Below are 20,999 nucleotides of genomic sequence, written 5' to 3'. Positions count from 1 at the left end.
TCAAAATCTGGACTTTTCTATGCCGGCAGCTGGGAGGGGTGCCTAGCAACGTCAAGGGGACTCTGGCAGCCTCATCACCACCTTTCTCCTTGTGTCCTCTCGCCCAGAATTTCAAACTTTTCATCATTAAAACTCATACCTGCCCAAAGCTTAGACAATTTCCATCATTTAAATACAAAGTATCCACCTATACACCAAAAAAAAGACTTTACACCCTAAAATACACATCATTACATTCGTCCTCCCGAAAAACGGAAGTTGTAATGGGGGTCTGTGTCCTAGGATGCTGTCAGGGTAATCATTGTGGACTTCCGGGCCGGGATGGACGAGACGGGCGGAACGGAATTCAAGGGCTATATAGACCACCTGGACCCCCAGGGGAGATCACCTTTATCAAGCCAGCAGCTGTTGGTAAGAAGATCGCTTAGTTACCGGAACAATATTCTATAGACTTATATCTCTCCTTTTTCTGTATGGCTCTCAGATTTCATCTGTCCATGGATAGTAAAGATTTCTTTATTTGTTTATTTCTTTATCAAGAATATTTCGCTTATACGACGGCGACTAGCCAGAGGCAAAGGGACTTTCACAAGGCCACCCACGTACAGTGGATAATAAAGATGTAAAATCAGTCAAGAAAAACAGCTATATACGATTGAACATAATGGTATAGAACAATATTCAAAATTAATCGACACAGTACACTTTTTAATTACGATACAGCCTGGGAGTGCGATTCAACTTCCCAGGTTACTAATAATGAATATGTAAAGCGACTATTGGACGCCTAAAGGGCCCAGGTTCAGTCATATGTGAGGTCATACCCATCACGTTTAAAAGTATATTTTTAACTTGTCACCTTACCTTGCCTTAGCTACCAATGGCAATTGTAAGGAGAGACCATATATCTTCGACTGATGGAGTAATACAGAGTTTTTTCCGTACCGTTCATACATATAATCAAATGCTGTAATACAACATTCAAAACATTAGACACAGGCGATACGATGAGCCAGTGCCGAGGTTTCGCTAAAACAAACAAATGATTCATCAAAACACAGATTGACAAAATCTTTAAAAATCCACAATATAGCATCTGATTAAGGCGCACATAATGGCAAGTGTATCAACAACCATTCATTGATAAATTACTTCCTTGCTGTAAAAGCCCTAATTGATGGAGTCTCATCTAGACGGGATTATCAATATCCTGACCGCAGAAATGTCGGCCTTGATCACCGAGGAGCTGACAGGTTACAGAAACAATGGGGTGTACTCATTTTGACTCATCCCCCAGAGACGACTTAGCGGAGATAAGTGTAGGTGGTCATTAACACATTGGCAGCGGAGATACAAGACGTGAAACAAACCCAAGAGCCTATCATTAACACATTAACAGCGGAAATACAAAACGTGAAACAACCCAATGTAGGTGAAGCTATCGCCAACACATGAACAGCGCAGATAAAACAGGCCGCTATATGTTGTGAAAGCAATGTTACCTAACAAAACAAAACAGTTTGGTGTGGAAAGGCCTATCACTAACACATGACAAGCGATGTCACATGGCAAAACAGCTTGGGGTGGGTGGGTCTGTCACTCACACATGAAAAGCGATGTCCCATGATAAAACAGCTTGGGGATGGGTGGGTCAGTCACTAAGGCATGGAAAGCGTTATTCCATGATGAAATAGCTTGGGGTGGGTGGGTCTGTCACTAACACATGAAAAGCGATATTCCATGATAAAACAGCTTGGGGATGGGTGGGTCTGTCACTAACACATGAAAAGCGATATTCCATGATAAAACAGCTTGGGGATGGGTGGGTCTGTCACTAACACATGAAAAGCGATGTCACATGATAAAACAGCTTGGGGATGGGTGGGTCTGTCACTAACACATGAAAAGCGATGTTCCATGATAAAACAGCTTGGGGATGGGTGTGTCTGTCACTAACACATGAAAAGCGATATTCCATGATAAAACAGCTTGGCGTGGGTGGGTCTGTCACTAACACATGAAAAGCGATATTCCATGATAAAACAGCTTGGGGATGGGTGTGTCTGTCATTAACACATGAAAAGCGATATTCCATGATAAAACAGCTTGGCGTGGGTGGGTCTGTCACTAAGGCATGAAAAGCGATATTCCATGATAAAACAGCTTGGCGTGGATGAGCCTATGATAATTATACACGTTCCATGATAAAAAAGCTATTGGTTAAAAAATAGTACATCAATGATACTCAGGGATTTCCTCAGTAATGGGTGCAGGCAAGGCCAGGGAGTCTAAAGTAGTCCCAGGATGAGTGCTAACGTCATCATCTGATACAAAACCTTATATCAGATGGCTTGATTGGATGCCGTAGACAGATAAATATATGATAGGGTGCTTTATGTGAACAGTTAATCAAAGAAATTGTGATAGATATTGCCAGTAAAGGCAAACAATCCAGTAAACATCATATTAAGTGTAAAAAGTCTATTAAGATGTGAACATGCTTACCATGGTGAACAAGTGGCATGTTTACATAGTAAATATCACAGGCTTGCTATGTAAACATGTCGCGTGTTTACTATAACAAGCATTTTTACAAGTTTGTAACTCACTCGTTGTAGATATAACACATGACTGTTAATCTGCTGTCAAAGTCAAATAACGATGACTTCATGAATGAAATACCACAGAAAACTGTGCTCTATGTGTACGGGACAAGAGAGTCGACAACCCTCGAGATCTATTGTTATCTAAAACAGTCTGTTGATATTTTGCATCAAAAGTAGAGCTCGATCGATTTACATATCATGTGTATCCAAAATTCAGACTGTACTGATATGCTAGAAAGGCAAATATCTGCTGTACTTGTTGTTTTAAAGCATTACCTATGAAACAAATTGATTTGAAGGCGATATATATGTACATTGCCAGACTTTGGTAAACTACACTTATTAGCGTATAGGAAAGTCATCATCAAAAATGATGAATACATTTAGTTTTTAATCAAGGTAGAACAATAATGACATTGTAGTGGGGAATCACCACACTTTTTCCAACGTATTTGATTTGTAAGTATAGGACGCAACAGACCAATCAAATAAATAAGACATAAATAAATCATATTTGATTCGACCTGCATGTTATAGCGGCAACTCTCAGTATTGAATGAATGAATGCTTAGGGTTTAGTGTCGTACTTAACAATTTTTCAGTCATGTGACGACGAGGGGTCATTATGCATGTGTACAGATGCTATGTCTTCTTATGGCAGAGCAAGTCAATGCCGCCAAAGTGCTGCCTTCACAGAAGTATCATGCCGAAGACACCAGACATGACACCCCACCCAGTCACATTATACTGACAATGGGCCAACCAGGGGTGTTTCCTTTGCTCTAAGCTCATAGTGCTGAGCGCCGATCGATTGCGCAAGAAGTACAATAGTTAAAGTCTTATGGTATGACTGGACCCGGACCTCTCCTGAGGCGGATGCTCTAACCATTAGGCCACTGAAGTGGTCTTTCCCTCAGTATTGAACCAACTGGCCAGTGTTTAGGACATATAAGAGGTAGACGCTCTGTATTTTTTCCTACACATATGTATTATCCACAATTATTTGTATATTACTCTCATGTAGGAACAAGATTAACGGTGGTTCAGAAGTTTTTGGTAAATAATCACTCTACAGAATTGGGTATCACAGGACAAAATGCAGAACTGACGATATCTTTGATATACCCCGACAAACCGAAAATAAAAAAATTTGGTATGTGTCCTTAATTTAACTATAAAATGATTAGAAATGAATAGGCCTTTACATCGGCCTCAAAAGACACACATCTATATAAGCTATTTAAATCAACTTCGCAGAGAGCTAGTGGTAGCAGAGCTAAGATACTTATTTCTCATTCGCTTTTATACTATATGTACAAATGTTTGGGTTCAATTCCAGACCAGGACAAGCTTCCACTGCTCACTCCATGTTTTACATGTGTACTAATTTTCCGACGAAATACGCTCTTTTCCAATCTTAAAATATTGACTTAAATTACCCATGCAGATAAACTAAACAACAATTATACATTAACCAGAGTGACCAAGCCCATAGCCTATGAAAGCCTGACGGGACCATGATCTCTCCTAAACATTTCCCCAAAACAGAAACGGCGATACTTGAACATTCTGACGAGATTAGGTCGAAATTAGGGCGACAACGCGAAATTCAGTCGATATTCCCGCGAGCCTCCCACGAGTCTCCAACGACAATCGATCGAGAATCTCGTGCAAATCTTGCTCCCTCGCCAGAATATTGCGTTGTCAAGTGAATCTCGCGTCCTCGTTGGAATGTCGCTCCCTCGCTGAATACTCGATCAAATTTCGTCTGAATATCGACCAAATTTCACAGGGAGCATTGAATTTCAACTAACTTCGACAGAATGTCGCCTGGGTTTTTTTTTTTAATCCTGTCAGAATGTTGCTGTCTGTAAGAAATAAGTAAATTTAAACCCCACCTGGAGAGCGACATTCGCCCGACAACGCAATATCTGGACGAGATTTGTTTGACAGAGCGACATTCAGGCGAGATTTAGACGATATTCAGCCGAGAAGGCGACATCTCGTCTTCTGGTTCAATCGAGACTACCGGAGGAGAGGCCGCTGTCCGTGATTGGGATCCTGTCACTGTTTCAGATCCTCAGCTACAACGTAAGGGTCAAATCAGCACATTCAAGGTAGGCTATTCTCGGCCGCATATACGTATGTGAACTTAACTCCACGCGATGTGGCTTTCTATTTCCAGTCCAACAATCGGTGTTACACATGCGCCATTCGGGCAATTGTGTCCAAGATTTGCCTCTGGACTGAAGAGTGAAGGAGAACTGATTGGGTAATACTGCCGGACAGACATTTTAGGTTGTTGATGCACTATACACCGCTTTGTTAGTTTGCACCTAGTTAAAATATATCCGCATTTTTGTCTGCTATTGATAGAACTGAATTTTTTGTTTTCAGTGTTACTTCCCACCCCCTGGAAGTTACGATAACAAAATACTATGACTTCACTTCACCCCAGTTAGGCTGTCATGCTAGGCTGATTTTTTTTATATGTTGTAGAGAAAAGTGCAAGCTGTCTTATGGGTATGGCATTGCAGCACGCGTAAGTTAAGGTATACATATATTGTGAGGTTGGATTTGACAAATTTGACATTCTGACGAGATTAAGTAGAGATTCAATGCTCGAAACTGGTGCGAGATTTTCACGAGATTCTCGACCGAATGTCGTTGGATTCTCGTGGGAATCTCCATCTGGCTCTGTCCATTGAATGGCGCTAGAGTCTTGTTTAAATCTCGAACTGTCCTTCAAATATCGCTGTTCTTACTTTGTGACATTCTCATAAATTAGAGTACAATCTAAATACAAACCGATATACGGAGCCTTTCACTTAAAAAAAACAGAAAATTTTGTGTGCTCTGATAAACTCATCTAAACGGGAAGAGGGGATCCGGCAAAGTCGCGAAAGGGAATTCCTATATCTAGCATTATGATATAAACCGATCTAGGTGAACTCGATAGTCTAACGGTCTTTGTCATAAAAATTGCAAATTGCAAAATTTCAGATACCCATTTTCAATAACGACATGATAGGTTTTCCCGAGATTAAACTATCTGACAATATCTTTACCCGGAAGGCTCTTTATGGTTGACAGCTGGAGTAAGAATGTTTGTTCCGAAAGGGCGACAAAATTTGTACCCATCAGTATACATAAAAGCCCTACTGATTTCATGTAGATGTTACTTAAGCGAAAAACTCAATTTGTATGTGTATGAAACGAGTACATAACATAAATGGTAAGTGGTATGTAGTTGAATTGAAGAAAGCTTTGTGGCCTTTGACTCTAGGGTAGCCATGTTGGTTTTTAGTCAACACCGAAACAGGTTATGATACGGAGATACCGTGTATATTTACAGTTATCATTGAGTTCCAACAGTACAGATCATGTATAAACATTGGCGTGCGCTTTCGTTACTGATTCAACGTACCAAAACCCAAAACAAGAAACAAGTAATACACATCGTTTATTTGGTGAAGACCAATATATTGTATATTGGATATATATACACTATAGCGTAGACGGTAAAAACAGCGCAGCGACCACAGTGTGATATATATAGTTGGAAAAAGGTCACACCTATAACATGCTGAAATAAAGCCTTTTGTCAATTTACCTTAGTTGGTGTTTTATTCTGTTTATGTAAACGCTTAAATTGTAGAAATCATACCCCCAAACACATTCAAACAATGCAAAGGGACCAGGCCCCGGATATGCTTAGTCTGCGATTCTATTACCCTTCGATTCCTTTTTATTACATACCACGCACTGCTTGGCTCTGTGCCAAGTGCACATTATCTGAGTCGTTAGATACCCCCCATCACGAGACAGAAGCGTTTGACTTCTGGACGGGTCTATTGTAGTTCTATGGGTGGATAGAGGTTGTTGTTTACGCGGTTGACTATAATGTTACACGTAACAGTAGCAATACCATCCAAATGGCAAAATCCCAGTTTTCAGTCAGGCCTCAAAGTTTTGGAGGGCTGTTGCAACAATAAATAACAGCACAGTTCACATCAACTTCACATCCTCTGGATAGCGGACTGGCTCCAGATCGTCCTTTTCAACTCCCAGTCCTTGTTTGATGTTTATCCGAGTTAAACTATTGTTTTTTTTTCCCACAATGTTCAGTCCGTTTACTCATGTTTTATCTCCCCAAACGCTTCGCCCTCGACCTAAAATATAAGCTCTTCCACATCGATTTGATGTAAAACTACCGTTAGACTACCCTGACGCGAACATTATTTCTTAAGTAATCAGAATTACAGACAGAATATTCCACACAGCTCACTCAATCTGCAGGCGAATCCGTACTACCCCAAACCAGTTTCATTCGTGGACTCAGACCGTCCGCCTCTCTGAGTGCTTCATGAGTTCACTCGATTCCTTTTGAAAAAGAATTTACGTCTCTCTAGGCTTACAAGTTTCGATGATCGTTAAGAGTCTTTTAACCCTTGGAAGTCATCATTCTGAGCTATGGTGGAGGATCTACAACTTACTTCTACTGAGGAAATAGATCTACAGATCAAATGGCCGGCACCAGAGTGTTCACGTTTTGCTCTCTGCATACGGACAGCAAATGTCGACAATCCATAGAGAGGATTGCAGCACATCTAGAAAAGATTAAACGACAGATATGGTTCCCCGGAAATGGTTGAATCCGCCTTAAAATCCAAACTTATGCAGTTTCCCAAGCTTTCCAACAAAAGATACCGAGAATCTGTATGAACTTTCGGACATACTTTCAGAGATTGAGGCAGTCAAAGAGAACGCCATCTACGCTCCCTTGCTCGCCTATTTTGACTCTTCATCAGGGGCCATTCCCATCGTAAACAAATTGCCTTATGGACTGTAAGAAAAGTGGATTTTGGAAGCTATCAAATACAAGCATCAGTACAAGGTCATATTCCCACCATTCTCCTATTTCGTTGAATTCATCCGAGAAGTAAGCAGATCCAAGAACGACCCAAGCTTTTGCTACGACAACGGAACCTCCAAGCCAGCATTGAGATATATCACAACTAGGAAAACTTCAGTGGAGTCCGACAAAGCTCCCAGCAAAGTCTGCCTCTGACGTAATTTGTCCACTGAATTAGTTCCGGAGATTTCGACTGAAAACTATCACTGAGCGCAAGAAACTTATGAAGGACAAGGGAATATTTTTCCATTTCTGTTCAACCTCCAGTCATCTGACTAGAGACAATAGCGTACTCTGAATGAGAGAGTTCAAAGCATCCCACTGCACTTCATGTGAACAAGGCTAAGCAGATAATGTAAAGCTCAACCTCGGAAAAAGTTGGCGGGGAGCAAATCCATTAACAGCAAAATCGTGTAGAAAGGCTATTTCGGTAAAGGTGTACCCTTCAGGAGTCATCCAGCATTGTGTACCCCATTCTGAATGATCAAAACAATTCCACATCTACACGAGTTGACTGCTCATATTCCATCTTTGGATGAATCATCACAGATCTTACTCGTAATCGGAAGAGATGGGGTGGATGCTCATTACCTACCTGACTATAGGACTGACCCACCCGGATTTCTCTACTCCCAAAGGCTACGTCTTGGGTGGGTAATCGTCGGAGAGATTTGTCTAAGCAAAGTACATCCCCCAGAAACTGTAAATGTCAACAAGACTTACCTTCTCTGAAGTGATCGTCAATCAATCTTCGCTCCTTGTCCCCATGGTTTTAGTGTTAAGGAGCAGGTAGATGCCGTGTGTTTGCCGACTGAAACACCCAAACTAGGATCGTCGGTACTCCAGATTACGAAGCACGCTGACAAAGTCGGCCCATCAATAGAAGACAGAGAGTTCGTTGATTTATTGGATAGTGAATTTTCAAAGAATCCGGATAAAACTGGACAGCACCCCTTCCATTTCGAAACCCTCGTCCAAGACTTACAAACAACAAACCTCAAGCCGTTAAGCGTGCTCAGATTCTCCACAAGCAGGAACACTTCATCACCTGTATGAGCGATATCCTGGACAAAGGACATGTTGAAGTGGCTCACCGCTTTGTGATGTAGAGGAATGTTTGTATTTGCCCATATTTGGGGTCTACTACCCCAAGAAGCCTCATCAAATCCGCGGAGTGTTCGACTCATCGGCCGAGTATCAGGGAGTATCCTTGAACAGTGTATTACTGCCTGGCCCCAATCTCACCGACAGTTTAGTGGGAGTCCTTCTTCGATTCAGAACAGAGGCAATCGGAATAACAGCAGACAAGTGTTCTATTGTCTCCAGGTAAGTGAGGGCCATAGAAACTTCCTGCGTTTCTTGTGGTATAAGAACATCGTTTGATTGAGTATAGAATGAAAGTTCACATCGTTGGAAACTCTCCCTCTTCAGCAGTATCCACACATGAACTTCGAAGGACAGCACAACAGGCTGAGGTTACACACGGAAGTGACGTGGAGTAATTTGTGGAAAATTATGTCGACGACGCATTAACCTCACTTCCCTAACTTACTCAAGCCATAGACCTTTTGAAAAGGACTCAGCATGCCCTTCAAACCGAAGGCAAAATTCGACTGCATAAGGTGGTATCTAACTGCGCTGAAGGTCTTCCCTTCAAATGACCACGCTAAGGTGTTCAAAAAGTTGGACGTGTCGTTAGTCCAGAGAATCTCCACATTATTTTTCATTAACGCATAAAGAAGATTCGTTGGTGTACGAGGAATGGTCCAAGAGTTCAGCTGGGATCGTGGAACAAACTTTGTGGGATACACCAGTCATTTGGGAACTGACACAATTTACCTGGATGATAGACCTGTGGCTAAGTATCTCTTCAATGCTGGTACCCACTGGATTTTCAACTCTCCGTATTCTTCACATATGAGAGGAGTGTGGGAGAGGATGGTTGGTGTTACACGGCGGGCTCTCGACGCTATGATGGTTGAAGGATCAACTAAAGAGCTCCCCCATGACGTATTGGTGACCTTCATGGCAAGCTTCATCAATTGTGAACAGTCGTCCTATTGTTAATCTGTCAGGTGATCATGAGTTCCCGACAGTATTGTCGTCATTGACTCTTCTAACTCAGAAAACTGTTTCCAGAGAACATCAATGTTCGGGACATGTACCGCGCCCTGTGGAAACGTGCTCGGTGTATGGCCGACATGTTTTGGAGCCGTTGGAGAAAGGAATTCCTGCAATCCTTACAACCTTGAAGGAAATGGCAAGAAGATCGCCCTCACGTGAAACAAGACGACATTGTGCTGCTGAAGGACAGGTCACTTTATATAAACGACTGGCCGACTGGGGATCATTCAACGAGTTTTTCCCAGCGGCCCTATCAGGAAGGCTGAGGTCAAGTTCAGTGGGAAAAATGAATTTTTCCTTTCTATTCAAGGACGTTTACTAATTTCCCTAATTTGATAATTTGTTTCTTGACTGTATGTAACTATAGTGATGTAAAATTATTATCAGACGGATAGTGATGTAAAAATCAACATCAGATGGTCAGCGTACTGTTACATTGTGAGGTGTGACTGTTTTTGGTTTGGATCTCGTCTGTGAGCCTCTTGATACGAATCATTCTCAGTGCAACGATTCATCTCATTTCACGTAATTTTCTGTTAGGATGCAGTACGCATAGTGTAAGTACATCTCATCAAATTGTTTAGTAATTGGTGTTTTGAAAACAGATGTATTTTCTAACATGACATTCATTTCTTTAAACGTAAATTTAAAAGTTTCCAGTAATTGTGTTTGATAAATGTCAGTACGACTTACGTTCATTTAAGTTTCATGTTCATACACCGCGGCTATAAATGTTCATTGTTTGTAAACAAATTGTAGTAGTAAGCTGTGGGAACAAATTATTGCAAAGCGATTGGTATATGTAGTTTCTGATACCTCTACGCCTCGTAATGATTGTAACGTTACGTTTTTCATCAAGCAGTAGGTTTTTACTCTAAGTAAGTTGGGGAACAGTACAGGGTCTTCAGACAAAATAAAACTGAACTTTTTGTCACGCACTGGAGGCCTTTCCGCGTGCTGCTTTGAAAGGAGGACCTTGGGTTAACTGACTGCTAAATTTTCTCGGAGCGACGCAGTATAGTCACACTTGACCGGGCTCTTTCTTCCTGTTCAAATATTTCAAAAGCCCGAAGTTCGCAACTTGAACATACAGAACAGGTTTAATCTGTAGATGAAATATCTTGAAATTGTCCTAATGTCCACGTTGTCTTAAAAACTTCACTCAAAGTTCACTTGCCTTTTAACCCTTTTAATATTCTCAGTCCACTTCAGAAAACGAGTCCTACATAATTGTACCGCGATAATATGTTTTATGAAACAAACATAGCTTATCACCTTGATCCATTAAATCCACTGATTAATTTCACAAAGTAAAGTATGCAGGTCAGTCTGAGAAAGGACATAAATGCATCGTTGTCAGACATCATCAGGATTATTGATTGGTATTGAGGATTATGACCAAATAAAGGTCGAAATATTGATGTTTGCAAAGGATGCATTTTTTAGTCCTTTCCCGGAGTATCCCACATTCTTTATTACCATCATTTCTAACAACAAATGTATGGTTTGGTTTTGATAGGGTTAACAGTAGAACTGTATACACACACACACATACACACACACACACACACACACACACACACACACACACACACACACACACACACACACACATATATATATATATATATATATATATATATATATATATATATATATATATATATATATATATATATACTTAGATGTAAAGAAACAAGAACAATACCTTTACTCTGGTGCATTTACAGAAGTATGGGCTCCTGTCACTGGCTTTGCTGTAAGTAGTCCGCTTTGAATAGCATGGCACGAGATTGGGAACGGCTATTATTGAAAGATGTGCTTTGTATCTAGCAGTATTGTATAGCTTGTAGCATGCAATGAATATTTCAGCTATGGCCAACTCCGAGTTTTTGATACATATTTTCCCAACGATTAAATGTTAAAATATTAATTGTAATGTAGTTGTTGCTGTGAAAGAACATTGAGAATCAGTGAAGTTCAAATGTCGCGTTCATGGACAAATGATATTCACAAATTAATAGATCCATTTTACCATGTAAGGGCCTAGTCAAGACATTCACATGCATATCCCTCGTATATACGGGCGATAATCGCAAGATCCATGTTTAAAGAAACCTCAGGCATGTTTTTTCTCAGCCATATCTTAGAAATAATGTGCATATAGTAACAAGAGCTGGTGGTGTGTGTGCGTGTGTCAGTTCAATGAAAATATACATGTACTAATGATTGAGTACTCAATCAAAATAAAACTACCTATAAATAGCTGCATTCAGACCACTGTTTTCTTGGGGGAACAGATGGCTTTACAAGGACAAACTGCTGTCAGAAAAACTGTCGTCAATTACTCTTTTGATTTGAAGGAAATTGTAATCACATAATTTGGACACACAAACCTCTGGTGCTGTCGTCTCAAGGCGGTGGAAGTTATATATCAACCAATATTCTTAGATTCCTTCGTTGTTACTGTTCTTGGGCCTTGAGGACAATAATTAAGACGTCAGTGTGTCGAGAGGTCAGTGTCGCGAGGTGGACCTTTTGTTTGTCTTCCACCGATGGTGCGTGCAAGTATTCATACTATGAGTGTGAAAGTTTGTCGTAGATTTTCGCCCGTGTTTAGCAAAGGAAGTGATTTATCCAGGTATTCCGGTTGGCTTCTTCACTTACACTCAAAAAATTAATCTATTAATTTTAATAGAAAGTGTGTTGTCTGAGTGATGCTAGAATGTATTCTGTTATTATAACATAATACTGTGTCATATTCAACATAGTATTCTGTTAGTCTAGTAGCCAATTTATGTTGAATTAAAAGAATGTATGTGTTATATTTAACACAATAATCTGTTCCAATAGAGGGGCCTCCGTGGATCAGTTGGTTAGCGCGCTAGCGCAGCGTAATGACCCAGGAGTCTCTCACCAATGCGGTTGCTGTGAGTTCAGGTCCAAATCATGATGGCTTCCTCTCCGGCCGTACATGGGAAGATCTGACAGCAACCTGCGGATGGTCGTGGGTTTTACCCGATCTCTACCCGGTTTCCACCCACCATAATGCTGGCCGCCGTAGTATAAGTTAAATATTCTTGAGTATGGCGTGAAACACAAATCAAATAAATAAATAAATACTGTTCCAATAGCAGAATCAATTCTATCACAACTCACACAAGAGACTTCGTTAATTTTAACAGATTAATTTTTGGAGTGTAGAAGAAGGGCCATTTCACATTGACTGGGTGGATAAAACGCTATTCACTTGACACACCTTCAGACTTAAAGCCACAGAGCTGTTCTGGTGAGGGATGGATTACACCTTACACTCTCCGACCGAGAATTGAGTTACCTTGAGTTTAATACATTAAATTGAATCAGACTACTCGGGACAAGTATAAGATGCAATGAGTATCTGATATCTTCTGCGCGTGTGTGTATACATAAGGGCCGTAGAAAATAATGTATGCGTTAAAAACATGTCAGTGAACGCAACTATCCTTTACTTCTGCTAGACGAAAGAACATTTCATCTGTGACAAACTATCACTAAACTATTTCATTTCTTCAGATCACTTCCTTATGCTAGGGGTTACATATATAATACAGTCACGATAATCACAAATATCACGCCTTCTGCACACAGGAACAACAGTGCCTACATGGCTTATTCCGTTCGCGTCTTCAATCCTATAAATGTTATTGATGGGCCACCAATGTAGCTCAGTTTCACGCACGATTATTGGAGATATTTTTCATTGTTTCGTGAACGACCAAACCATATTCCAGGACGGAGGCCTCTATACGCTTATAAAGTGAATATACACATCAGTTTTTTGTAACCTTACACTTTGACCGGTATTAAATATTGATCGAGCATAGTGGCCTGGTACAAGAGTGTACACTACGACAAACATTTAACAGAGGAGCGTTGGACCGAGAGCAAGAGGGGCTGGTTGATCCTCCCATTATAGGAGATGAGTCTGGCATACCGACAAATCTTTTTCGTCATCTCGGCAATACATGTCGCCCACGGTAACGATGGTAAGTTTATTTGACAGAATACCCATTGTCTCAGTGCGCCCTCTGTATCGGCTGATACGCAACAATTTTCTCCCTTTGAAGACTCAGATTCGTCAGGTATACATGAGCGAGCGCGGTGCTGTCCTCGAGGTTTTAATCCCTGTTTTCTCCAATCAGAAATATGACCGTAGTTATTTAGTGAATTTACGATCAGTGTATTAATCCCCAGTCAAATAAACACAGGAAAAATTGCAAAACAGAAATAAAACAAAAACAAACGAACAACTGGAGCCGATATTCCCATTCTCCTATACTTTTTGCTGGGTTTTGTTATGTTCTATTCATCTATTTCTTGTTTTATTTTCTTTGTTGCAAGGTGATACTACCAATGTACATGTTATTGCTACTTTTTATTATTCCATATACCACCACTTTACTTGTAATGGCTAGTTGTAAGTTATTTGAGTCAAATAGGAAAGTGCTGTCGAGTCGTGGTTGTAATTCCGTTTTTGTGATCGAGGGGTTAGCGTTCTAGCGCAGCATAAATGACCACGGAGCCTCTCACCAATGTGGTCACCGTGAGTTCCAGCTCATTCTGCATTTTTCTCTGGACGTGCGTGTGAAGATCTGCCAACAACATGCGGATGGTTTTGGACTCTGCCAGGTTTCATCCCATCATAATGCTGAATAAGTGAAATATTCTTGATCAAAACACTAATAAGTAAATAAATATTTCCATTTTAAGTCTTTCTCTCAAGCACGTTACATTTCGGGGGGGGGGGGTGCAATCGACCTGTTCTTCGTTCATATGTTATAAGCCTTTTCCGACATTTATTCCTCATATATGTATTTTAACAAATATCACAGATATCTACTGTTTTAAAGGACTTGAAATGGGCTGAGAGTTGATGTCAGTTGATGTCATGGTTGGGAAGATAGGTCTGTTAAAAAAAAGTCTTAAAATTAACTGTCATAATAACCGTAGCCATTTTCATTGTCCCAGAGATCATAATGAAATGACGTAATGATCGCAGGTGAAGTACAGGTAATGTAATGTAGTTTGGTGTCCATGCTAAACACTGACATAACCACAATCACAGTGAAGCAAAACCCCGAAGTTTAAACATACATGGATGGTTTTTGGGGTGAAAATCGTGCATTCTCACTCATTCTCACTCATGGATCATGTGACCACCACCATCACACAACTCCATCCGCATCAATAGCAAACCGGGACAGTTGATGGCCCCAGACAGACCCCTATTTATTTTCCATAACCGACAATGTTAACGTTTAATGCTGTAACTCTGTGGTTAATAAATAATCATTAAAACTCGTACCTGCCCAATGTTTAGCCATTTTCCATCATTTTGATACCAAGAATGTACATGTAAGGCTTACACCAAAAAGACCAGCAGCGAGAAAATGCCAAACCTTTTTACATTCGGAGGTGCTAATAGGGTAGGCCTTCTACTTCGCAATGACTGTCCTCTTTCCGGATGATTATCATATTTATATCATAATAAATATCTGAGACACACCAGATGAGGGGTTCGATACCAGCCTTTGGTAGGCTCTCATTGTTCATAGGATCTTGGTTACACTGAACGGTTGACGTCTTTACTCAGTCCATCGATCCCTGAAGACCACTTTTTACGAATATAGCTTGCAGTTCGGAACTTGTGAGCTGACGGTAGTTTACACTCGGCACTCCGGCCACCCCCAGTTTGAGACAGCCGACAGTCTATTTTTCACACAGTCTACACATTTTATAGTTAAAAAATGTTTGTCATTTTAATAGAAATAACCAAGCTTTTTCTGATAATGTAACGGTTCTAAAAAGTAGTTGAAATAAACATAATTGTTCTTTATATTTTGATTTGAATAGAGAAACTGTTTTATCTTTGACCCTCTAGTGGCCTACATCCAAACCTTGAGAAGTACGGCGCAAGCCTTTACCCTTCAACTTAACCTTCGCTTAGAATCTTCTCAAAAGATAGATATATTTGCAAAAAAGACACACGTCACGAAGCAGATGGGCTAAATTAAATTTAAATCTTAAAACAACTGGTGTCTCGAGTGCAGGGAAGAGGGCGAGACTCTGTCATCTCCGCTGACGGTTACGTTGAATAATGTCGTGCTGCCTAAGCGTAGATCTAAGACATCCTCTGATAGGTTACGATACTTTTTCCCGGAAGTCCAGATAATCAAAATGTATTTTCACAAGTGCATACTTACACACTGATGTATCCAATCTTCAATATCTCTTTGAAAATTGTTTCATGCTTCAAACTTTAAAAAGTTATTTAAAAGTCAGTGTAAATATGTTATAAAATTCTTGAACAGAAACTACGATTTTCATTCAAGTATTAAATGCGTTTGCGATGTTTTTTTATTTAACGTATAGTTGTGACATTTAATTTTCAGTGTTTGCATATTGCAACAGTTGTTTTGTCATACCATAATATGTTATAAAATTGGCTGACGTTCAGGCCAGGCTTATATATATATATATATATATATTCTTTTCAAATATAATAGGCATTTAATATTCTTATTTTTCACTGACCTACTTGTTTAAATGACTTGTAAGAATACTTCAATAATTCACATGCATTGTTACGAGTGATAATGCATGAGAGACAAAGGGGTAACAGCGCTTCTCTTGCAATCGAAAGGATGCACGAGGTACGGGTTTTTTAATTAATTGGTGTTTTGTGCCGTACTCAAGAATATTTCACTTATACGAAAGCGGCCAGAGGGAGGAAACCAGTAAACAACGAACACCACGCACACATGTTAATTTACTTATTTTCATTTTCCATCGAAATTTGACGATCATGTCCAGTCAAAAAGACTCCGCCGAGTCGCAAAACAATGGGCACTTACTTTTTTACTGTAGTTATCACAGCGTATGCGCAGTGAATGAAGCCATTGTTTCGTATACCGGTACACATACATGGGGAATAACTTATGATTCAACATATATTATCCCCTGGACACTTATGCGCATCAGTGTAACACAGAAAAACAAATACGAGCAAATACATGTACCAGCATTTTATATTAATCTGTTGTCAAATTCGTTAAATTCGTAAAAAGCTATCTAGTGGGTGTATACCGTTTGTGGTTTTGCAATACATCCTTGAAACTAATCTCAAATGATGTGGACTTCAAATACAAGGCTCAAATTCTAGATGACGAGATACTGAACACAAAAAACACATCAGACACGGAGGGGCCGAATTGGTTATCGTTTTTACCTCTCATTGTAGAATAATGATGTTTTGTGGCTACATGTCAGAAGTTTTAGAAATCGCATATTGCGGGAAATATGGAAGAATATTACTGGCTTTACAAATAACATTTATTTATTTATTTATTTATTTATTTGATTGGTGTTTTACGCGGTACTCAAGAATATTTCACTTATACGACGGCAGCCAGCATTATGATGCGTCAAAAACTATAAACTGCGGTACTATAGTAATAATTAGTTCATGTTCATCTGTATGTGAACCGCTGAATACTTTTCGCTTGACTTTAACTGCATAGCTCTTGCGGTAAGCCGTTTTCATGTGGGTTATCCGCTATGGTTTCAAAGGAAGCTGGTAGTTTGAAATGAAAAGCACGGTGATTTTGAGGCATGTAGGACAAAAGACAATACTATCGTACTCTGTCCTTTTATTTGAAAAGGAAACAGACATTATGTCTAAACTTGGCGTACCCCGCACTATTTTTCAGAACTTCTGCATGGCGAGAATTCAGTGATCAACTGGTGTAACAGCCTCAAAGGATCGTTGAAAGTAGTTCATGGACAGTTTTGCTATACAATGCACAGGGAGAGAGTCACGTGGTCAGCTGCGGTCCAGAAGTGCAGAGCCAAAGGTGGCCAGCTGTTCAAGCCAGATAACATGGCATTAGGTTATGTTCTGCATCAAAATGGAGCAGATTGGAAACATTGGGCTGGTGCAAATGAAAGTGACGGCGAATTTTACTGGCTTGATGGTAAATATTCCTTCGATGACTATAATCGTTCGATTTATTAATTTTTAATTTACTTTTACGGCTTGATAATCGGCTTTTTACGGAGCTGTAAAGGTGACATGGTTAGAAAAAAATTGTAAATAGAAAAAGAAATAAAAGGACAACTTTTCAAGTTTCAGTTAAGTTTTTTTAAGTCGTCCGCACAACTTAGTAAAGGTCTCGTGCGCGCGACCTAATAAAGATCTCGAGAGCACGAGATAATTGATCAATAGAAATACACAGTCATGTCGTCCGCACGAGATCTTTGTTAGAGTTGTGCGCACGAGATCTTTGTTAAGTCGTGCGCACGAGATCTTTATTAAGTAAATTATCTCGTGAGCACGAATTATTTAAAGGTAAACTCACACTTTGAAAGGTGTGTGTGTGTTTTTCTATTTATTTGGGGGGGGGGGGGGGAGGGTAACCATGTCACTTTACGGCAGAGTATTTTTTCTATTCTCTAGCGGTGTATTGATGTTGATATTCAGGTCAGTGTTTTGTGAACTGTCTTTCTACACAACGAAAGACCATTAGAAATTAGAATATTGTTTAAGCTTGTAGGCCTGTCAAGTATTGCATGATAACTAAAGATCTTAAGCCCCGTCTAGACTGTCCAACGTCACTCATCTTTTGTTGAGTCAGCAAGAGTCAAAAAGTTGAGCCGTGTTGAGTAGCCTGGACGGGTTCTTCAACTCCATTCAACAACACTCAACACCATCCATCATTGTTGAATCGGAAGTGTGCGTGTGTATTTTTTGTCAACAAGTTGAGTCAAGTTGAGTGAAAGTAGCCAATCAGCGGTCGTGTAGAAATAACGTCACCGACTGGGCAAAATGGCGGCATCAAAAGCGAAAGAGAGGGACTGGACTCACGATGATACAGTTTCGTCGATACAGGAGTATGAGAAATACCCCTGCCTGTACAACACTTTCTCTAAAGATTACAAATACAGGGACAAAACAAAATCGTTTTATCTCATGTATTGGAGAGAAAGATGGAAATTTCCCTTCAATTTTTCGAAAGATTGTCAAAAAAAAAAAACAGCTCAACACACGACAACAGTGTTGGACAATGTTGACCTATCTGATTTGTAGTGTGGACGGGACACGCAGCTTCTTCAGCATGCTGTTGAATCAACAAAAGTTGAGCGATGTTGGATAGTGTGGGTGGGGCTTTAGGAAAGGTTCGGTCCGAAGAGATCAAAGAGATCGTATGGGCGACAAATGAAGCCAGTCAACACCACACTTTACCTACACTTACATGTATGCTATTTTCAAGACAGTGCGCTACGATGTCTCTGGTGGAGGTCTGTGTTTTTACTCATAGCTGGAAGTCTAGAGAATTTGGTGCTTGAAATATCCTTGTGTTGCTGGAAAGTGTCACTGTCCATCTTAACTCATTGTCATCCCCATCTAATATCTCAATAGACATATTCGAATGGTAAACTTCGTGGCAAGAATCCACGTGACACTTAGTAGTTGATTGGAATGCATGAGGTTAATTCGCCCTGTAGACTGTCGAGCAGCGCGTGTATGTGGTTTCGCACCCATGTACAGGAAATTCAAAGTCGTCCGTTTATCTCACTAGACAACAAACAAGACATGCAGAACCCGGCAGTTTTAGAGGGGTATACCGTTAACCGGTAACATGACATTATAATCAACGTTCTATTTTCAGTTACAAATGGCAACAACAGACAAAACGTGAAATCTAAATTGTTAAACTTTAATCCATGTAAAGATAATTTTTGAAATATATATAATGTGGTTAGTATAATTTATTCACAAGTAAAGTCCACGCAATCGAAAGATAAGGAAGCTTGAATTACGGTAAATGACCTTAAGTTTCGCTCCCAGACTTGGAAAGTGTATCCCATGATTCATTGCGTTGACTGTGGTTGTGCCAAGAGAGCATCTGAGGTGGTCAGAAGATTATATGGACAGTTCCAAAATGTAACAAGTCAGCTCACGCTTCACTGAGCAGTCGGTCTAAGCTCCTGCCACCAACAGTTCATGCTTTCCTCAGTTTTAATCATAATGAAATTAATACATAAAGGCTTACTTCACACCTGCATTCTTGTTAAAATCTTTGGTATGACCCGACCCGGGTTTGATTCCGGCGTGGACACTCTAACCATTAGGCCACCACAGCGGTCGTTGGTGTACATGTACACTTACTTGTTAATATACATGTGGACGGTAATACTTAACTGGGTAAATGGACTTCTCCAGAAAAGAAATGGATTCTTTCGCACTATAGTTTAATACAGTCTTCCATATCCGGTCTCTTTTTAGGCATGACTCGTGATAACACTGAATATGCTAAATATCAGATCACAATGTTGCTATATTTTCGCTCAGTTTTTGTATTATGTATATATCTGATTGGTGTTTTACGCCCTACTCAGGAATTTTTCACTTATACGGCGGCGGCCAGCATTATGGTGGAGCGGACAGAAATAGGGGGAAACCCACGACCATCCGCAGGTTGCTGCAAAACCGTGTTCAGCCAGAGAGGAAGCCAGCATGAGCTGGATTTGAACTCATAGCGATCGCATTGGCGAGAAGGTCCTTGGTCATTGCGCCGTGCTGGCACGCTAACCACTTCGGTCAAAGAGGCTCTCATTATTTTTTAAAATAGTTTTGGAATTCGTAGTATATATGCACTGTATCAGATTTCATATCACACTACTTTTATTTCCCCTCCAGGCTCTCCTGTTGTCAGCAGTATCTGGGACAGTATGGCAGATATGGCAACAGCAGTCAAAGGCTGGCTAACGAATAGACTCTTATGTATGACTTTAAACTTCGAACAGAATTCAGGTAGTTTCAAGTTTTGGTGGGAAAAAGACACCTGTTCCGATGAGTATTCCTATATCTGTGAACATGGTAAGTAAAATTTTGTACCCTTTTCACCCATAGTTTCATATACTATGGGTAAAAGCACTAAGTTGACCTAGTTTCCGGCTACTGTTAAATACAATAAACCAAAATGGACGTTCCGGGTCGACAATCATAAGACCAATTTCCAAATCGACGTTTAACACAAACCACCAAAAACTGAGATAGTATATAAAGTATACAATTTGGACTTTTGTTTCCCTATCTTGTTATAGGGAATCAAAATGTGTACATCTATTTTGAGACTGATCCACATCCGACTAGACGACAAACACCATACCGCTTGAACCAAAACGTCACATTGCATAAGGCTCAACTTATCAGATTTTTCAACGAAAAAATCTTGTTTGGCCAAGATGGTCTTCATACTGAAATTGTAAAAATACTAATCGTTTGATTTGTGATATTTGTTTGTAGGCTG

General features: G+C 40.1%; 1 protein-coding gene across 1 annotated transcript in view; it reads left to right on the top strand.

The window, feature by feature from the left end:
* The first annotated feature begins 263 nt into the window (after positions 1-263).
* The window catches only part of LOC135469864 (uncharacterized), a 36,486-nt gene continuing 15,750 nt past the window's right edge, over positions 264-20,999 (top strand). The window contains exon 1 of the mRNA XM_064748486.1: positions 264-411. Coding sequence (XP_064604556.1) covers positions 264-411 — 148 coding nt within the window. The remainder of the gene's footprint in view (positions 412-20,999) is intronic.

The sequence above is a fragment of the Liolophura sinensis genome, chromosome 7 (assembly GCF_032854445.1).
Source record: "Liolophura sinensis isolate JHLJ2023 chromosome 7, CUHK_Ljap_v2, whole genome shotgun sequence".
Taxonomy (NCBI): Eukaryota; Metazoa; Mollusca; class Polyplacophora; order Chitonida; family Chitonidae; genus Liolophura; species Liolophura sinensis.
This window is presented reverse-complemented; position numbering and strand designations above follow the sequence as displayed.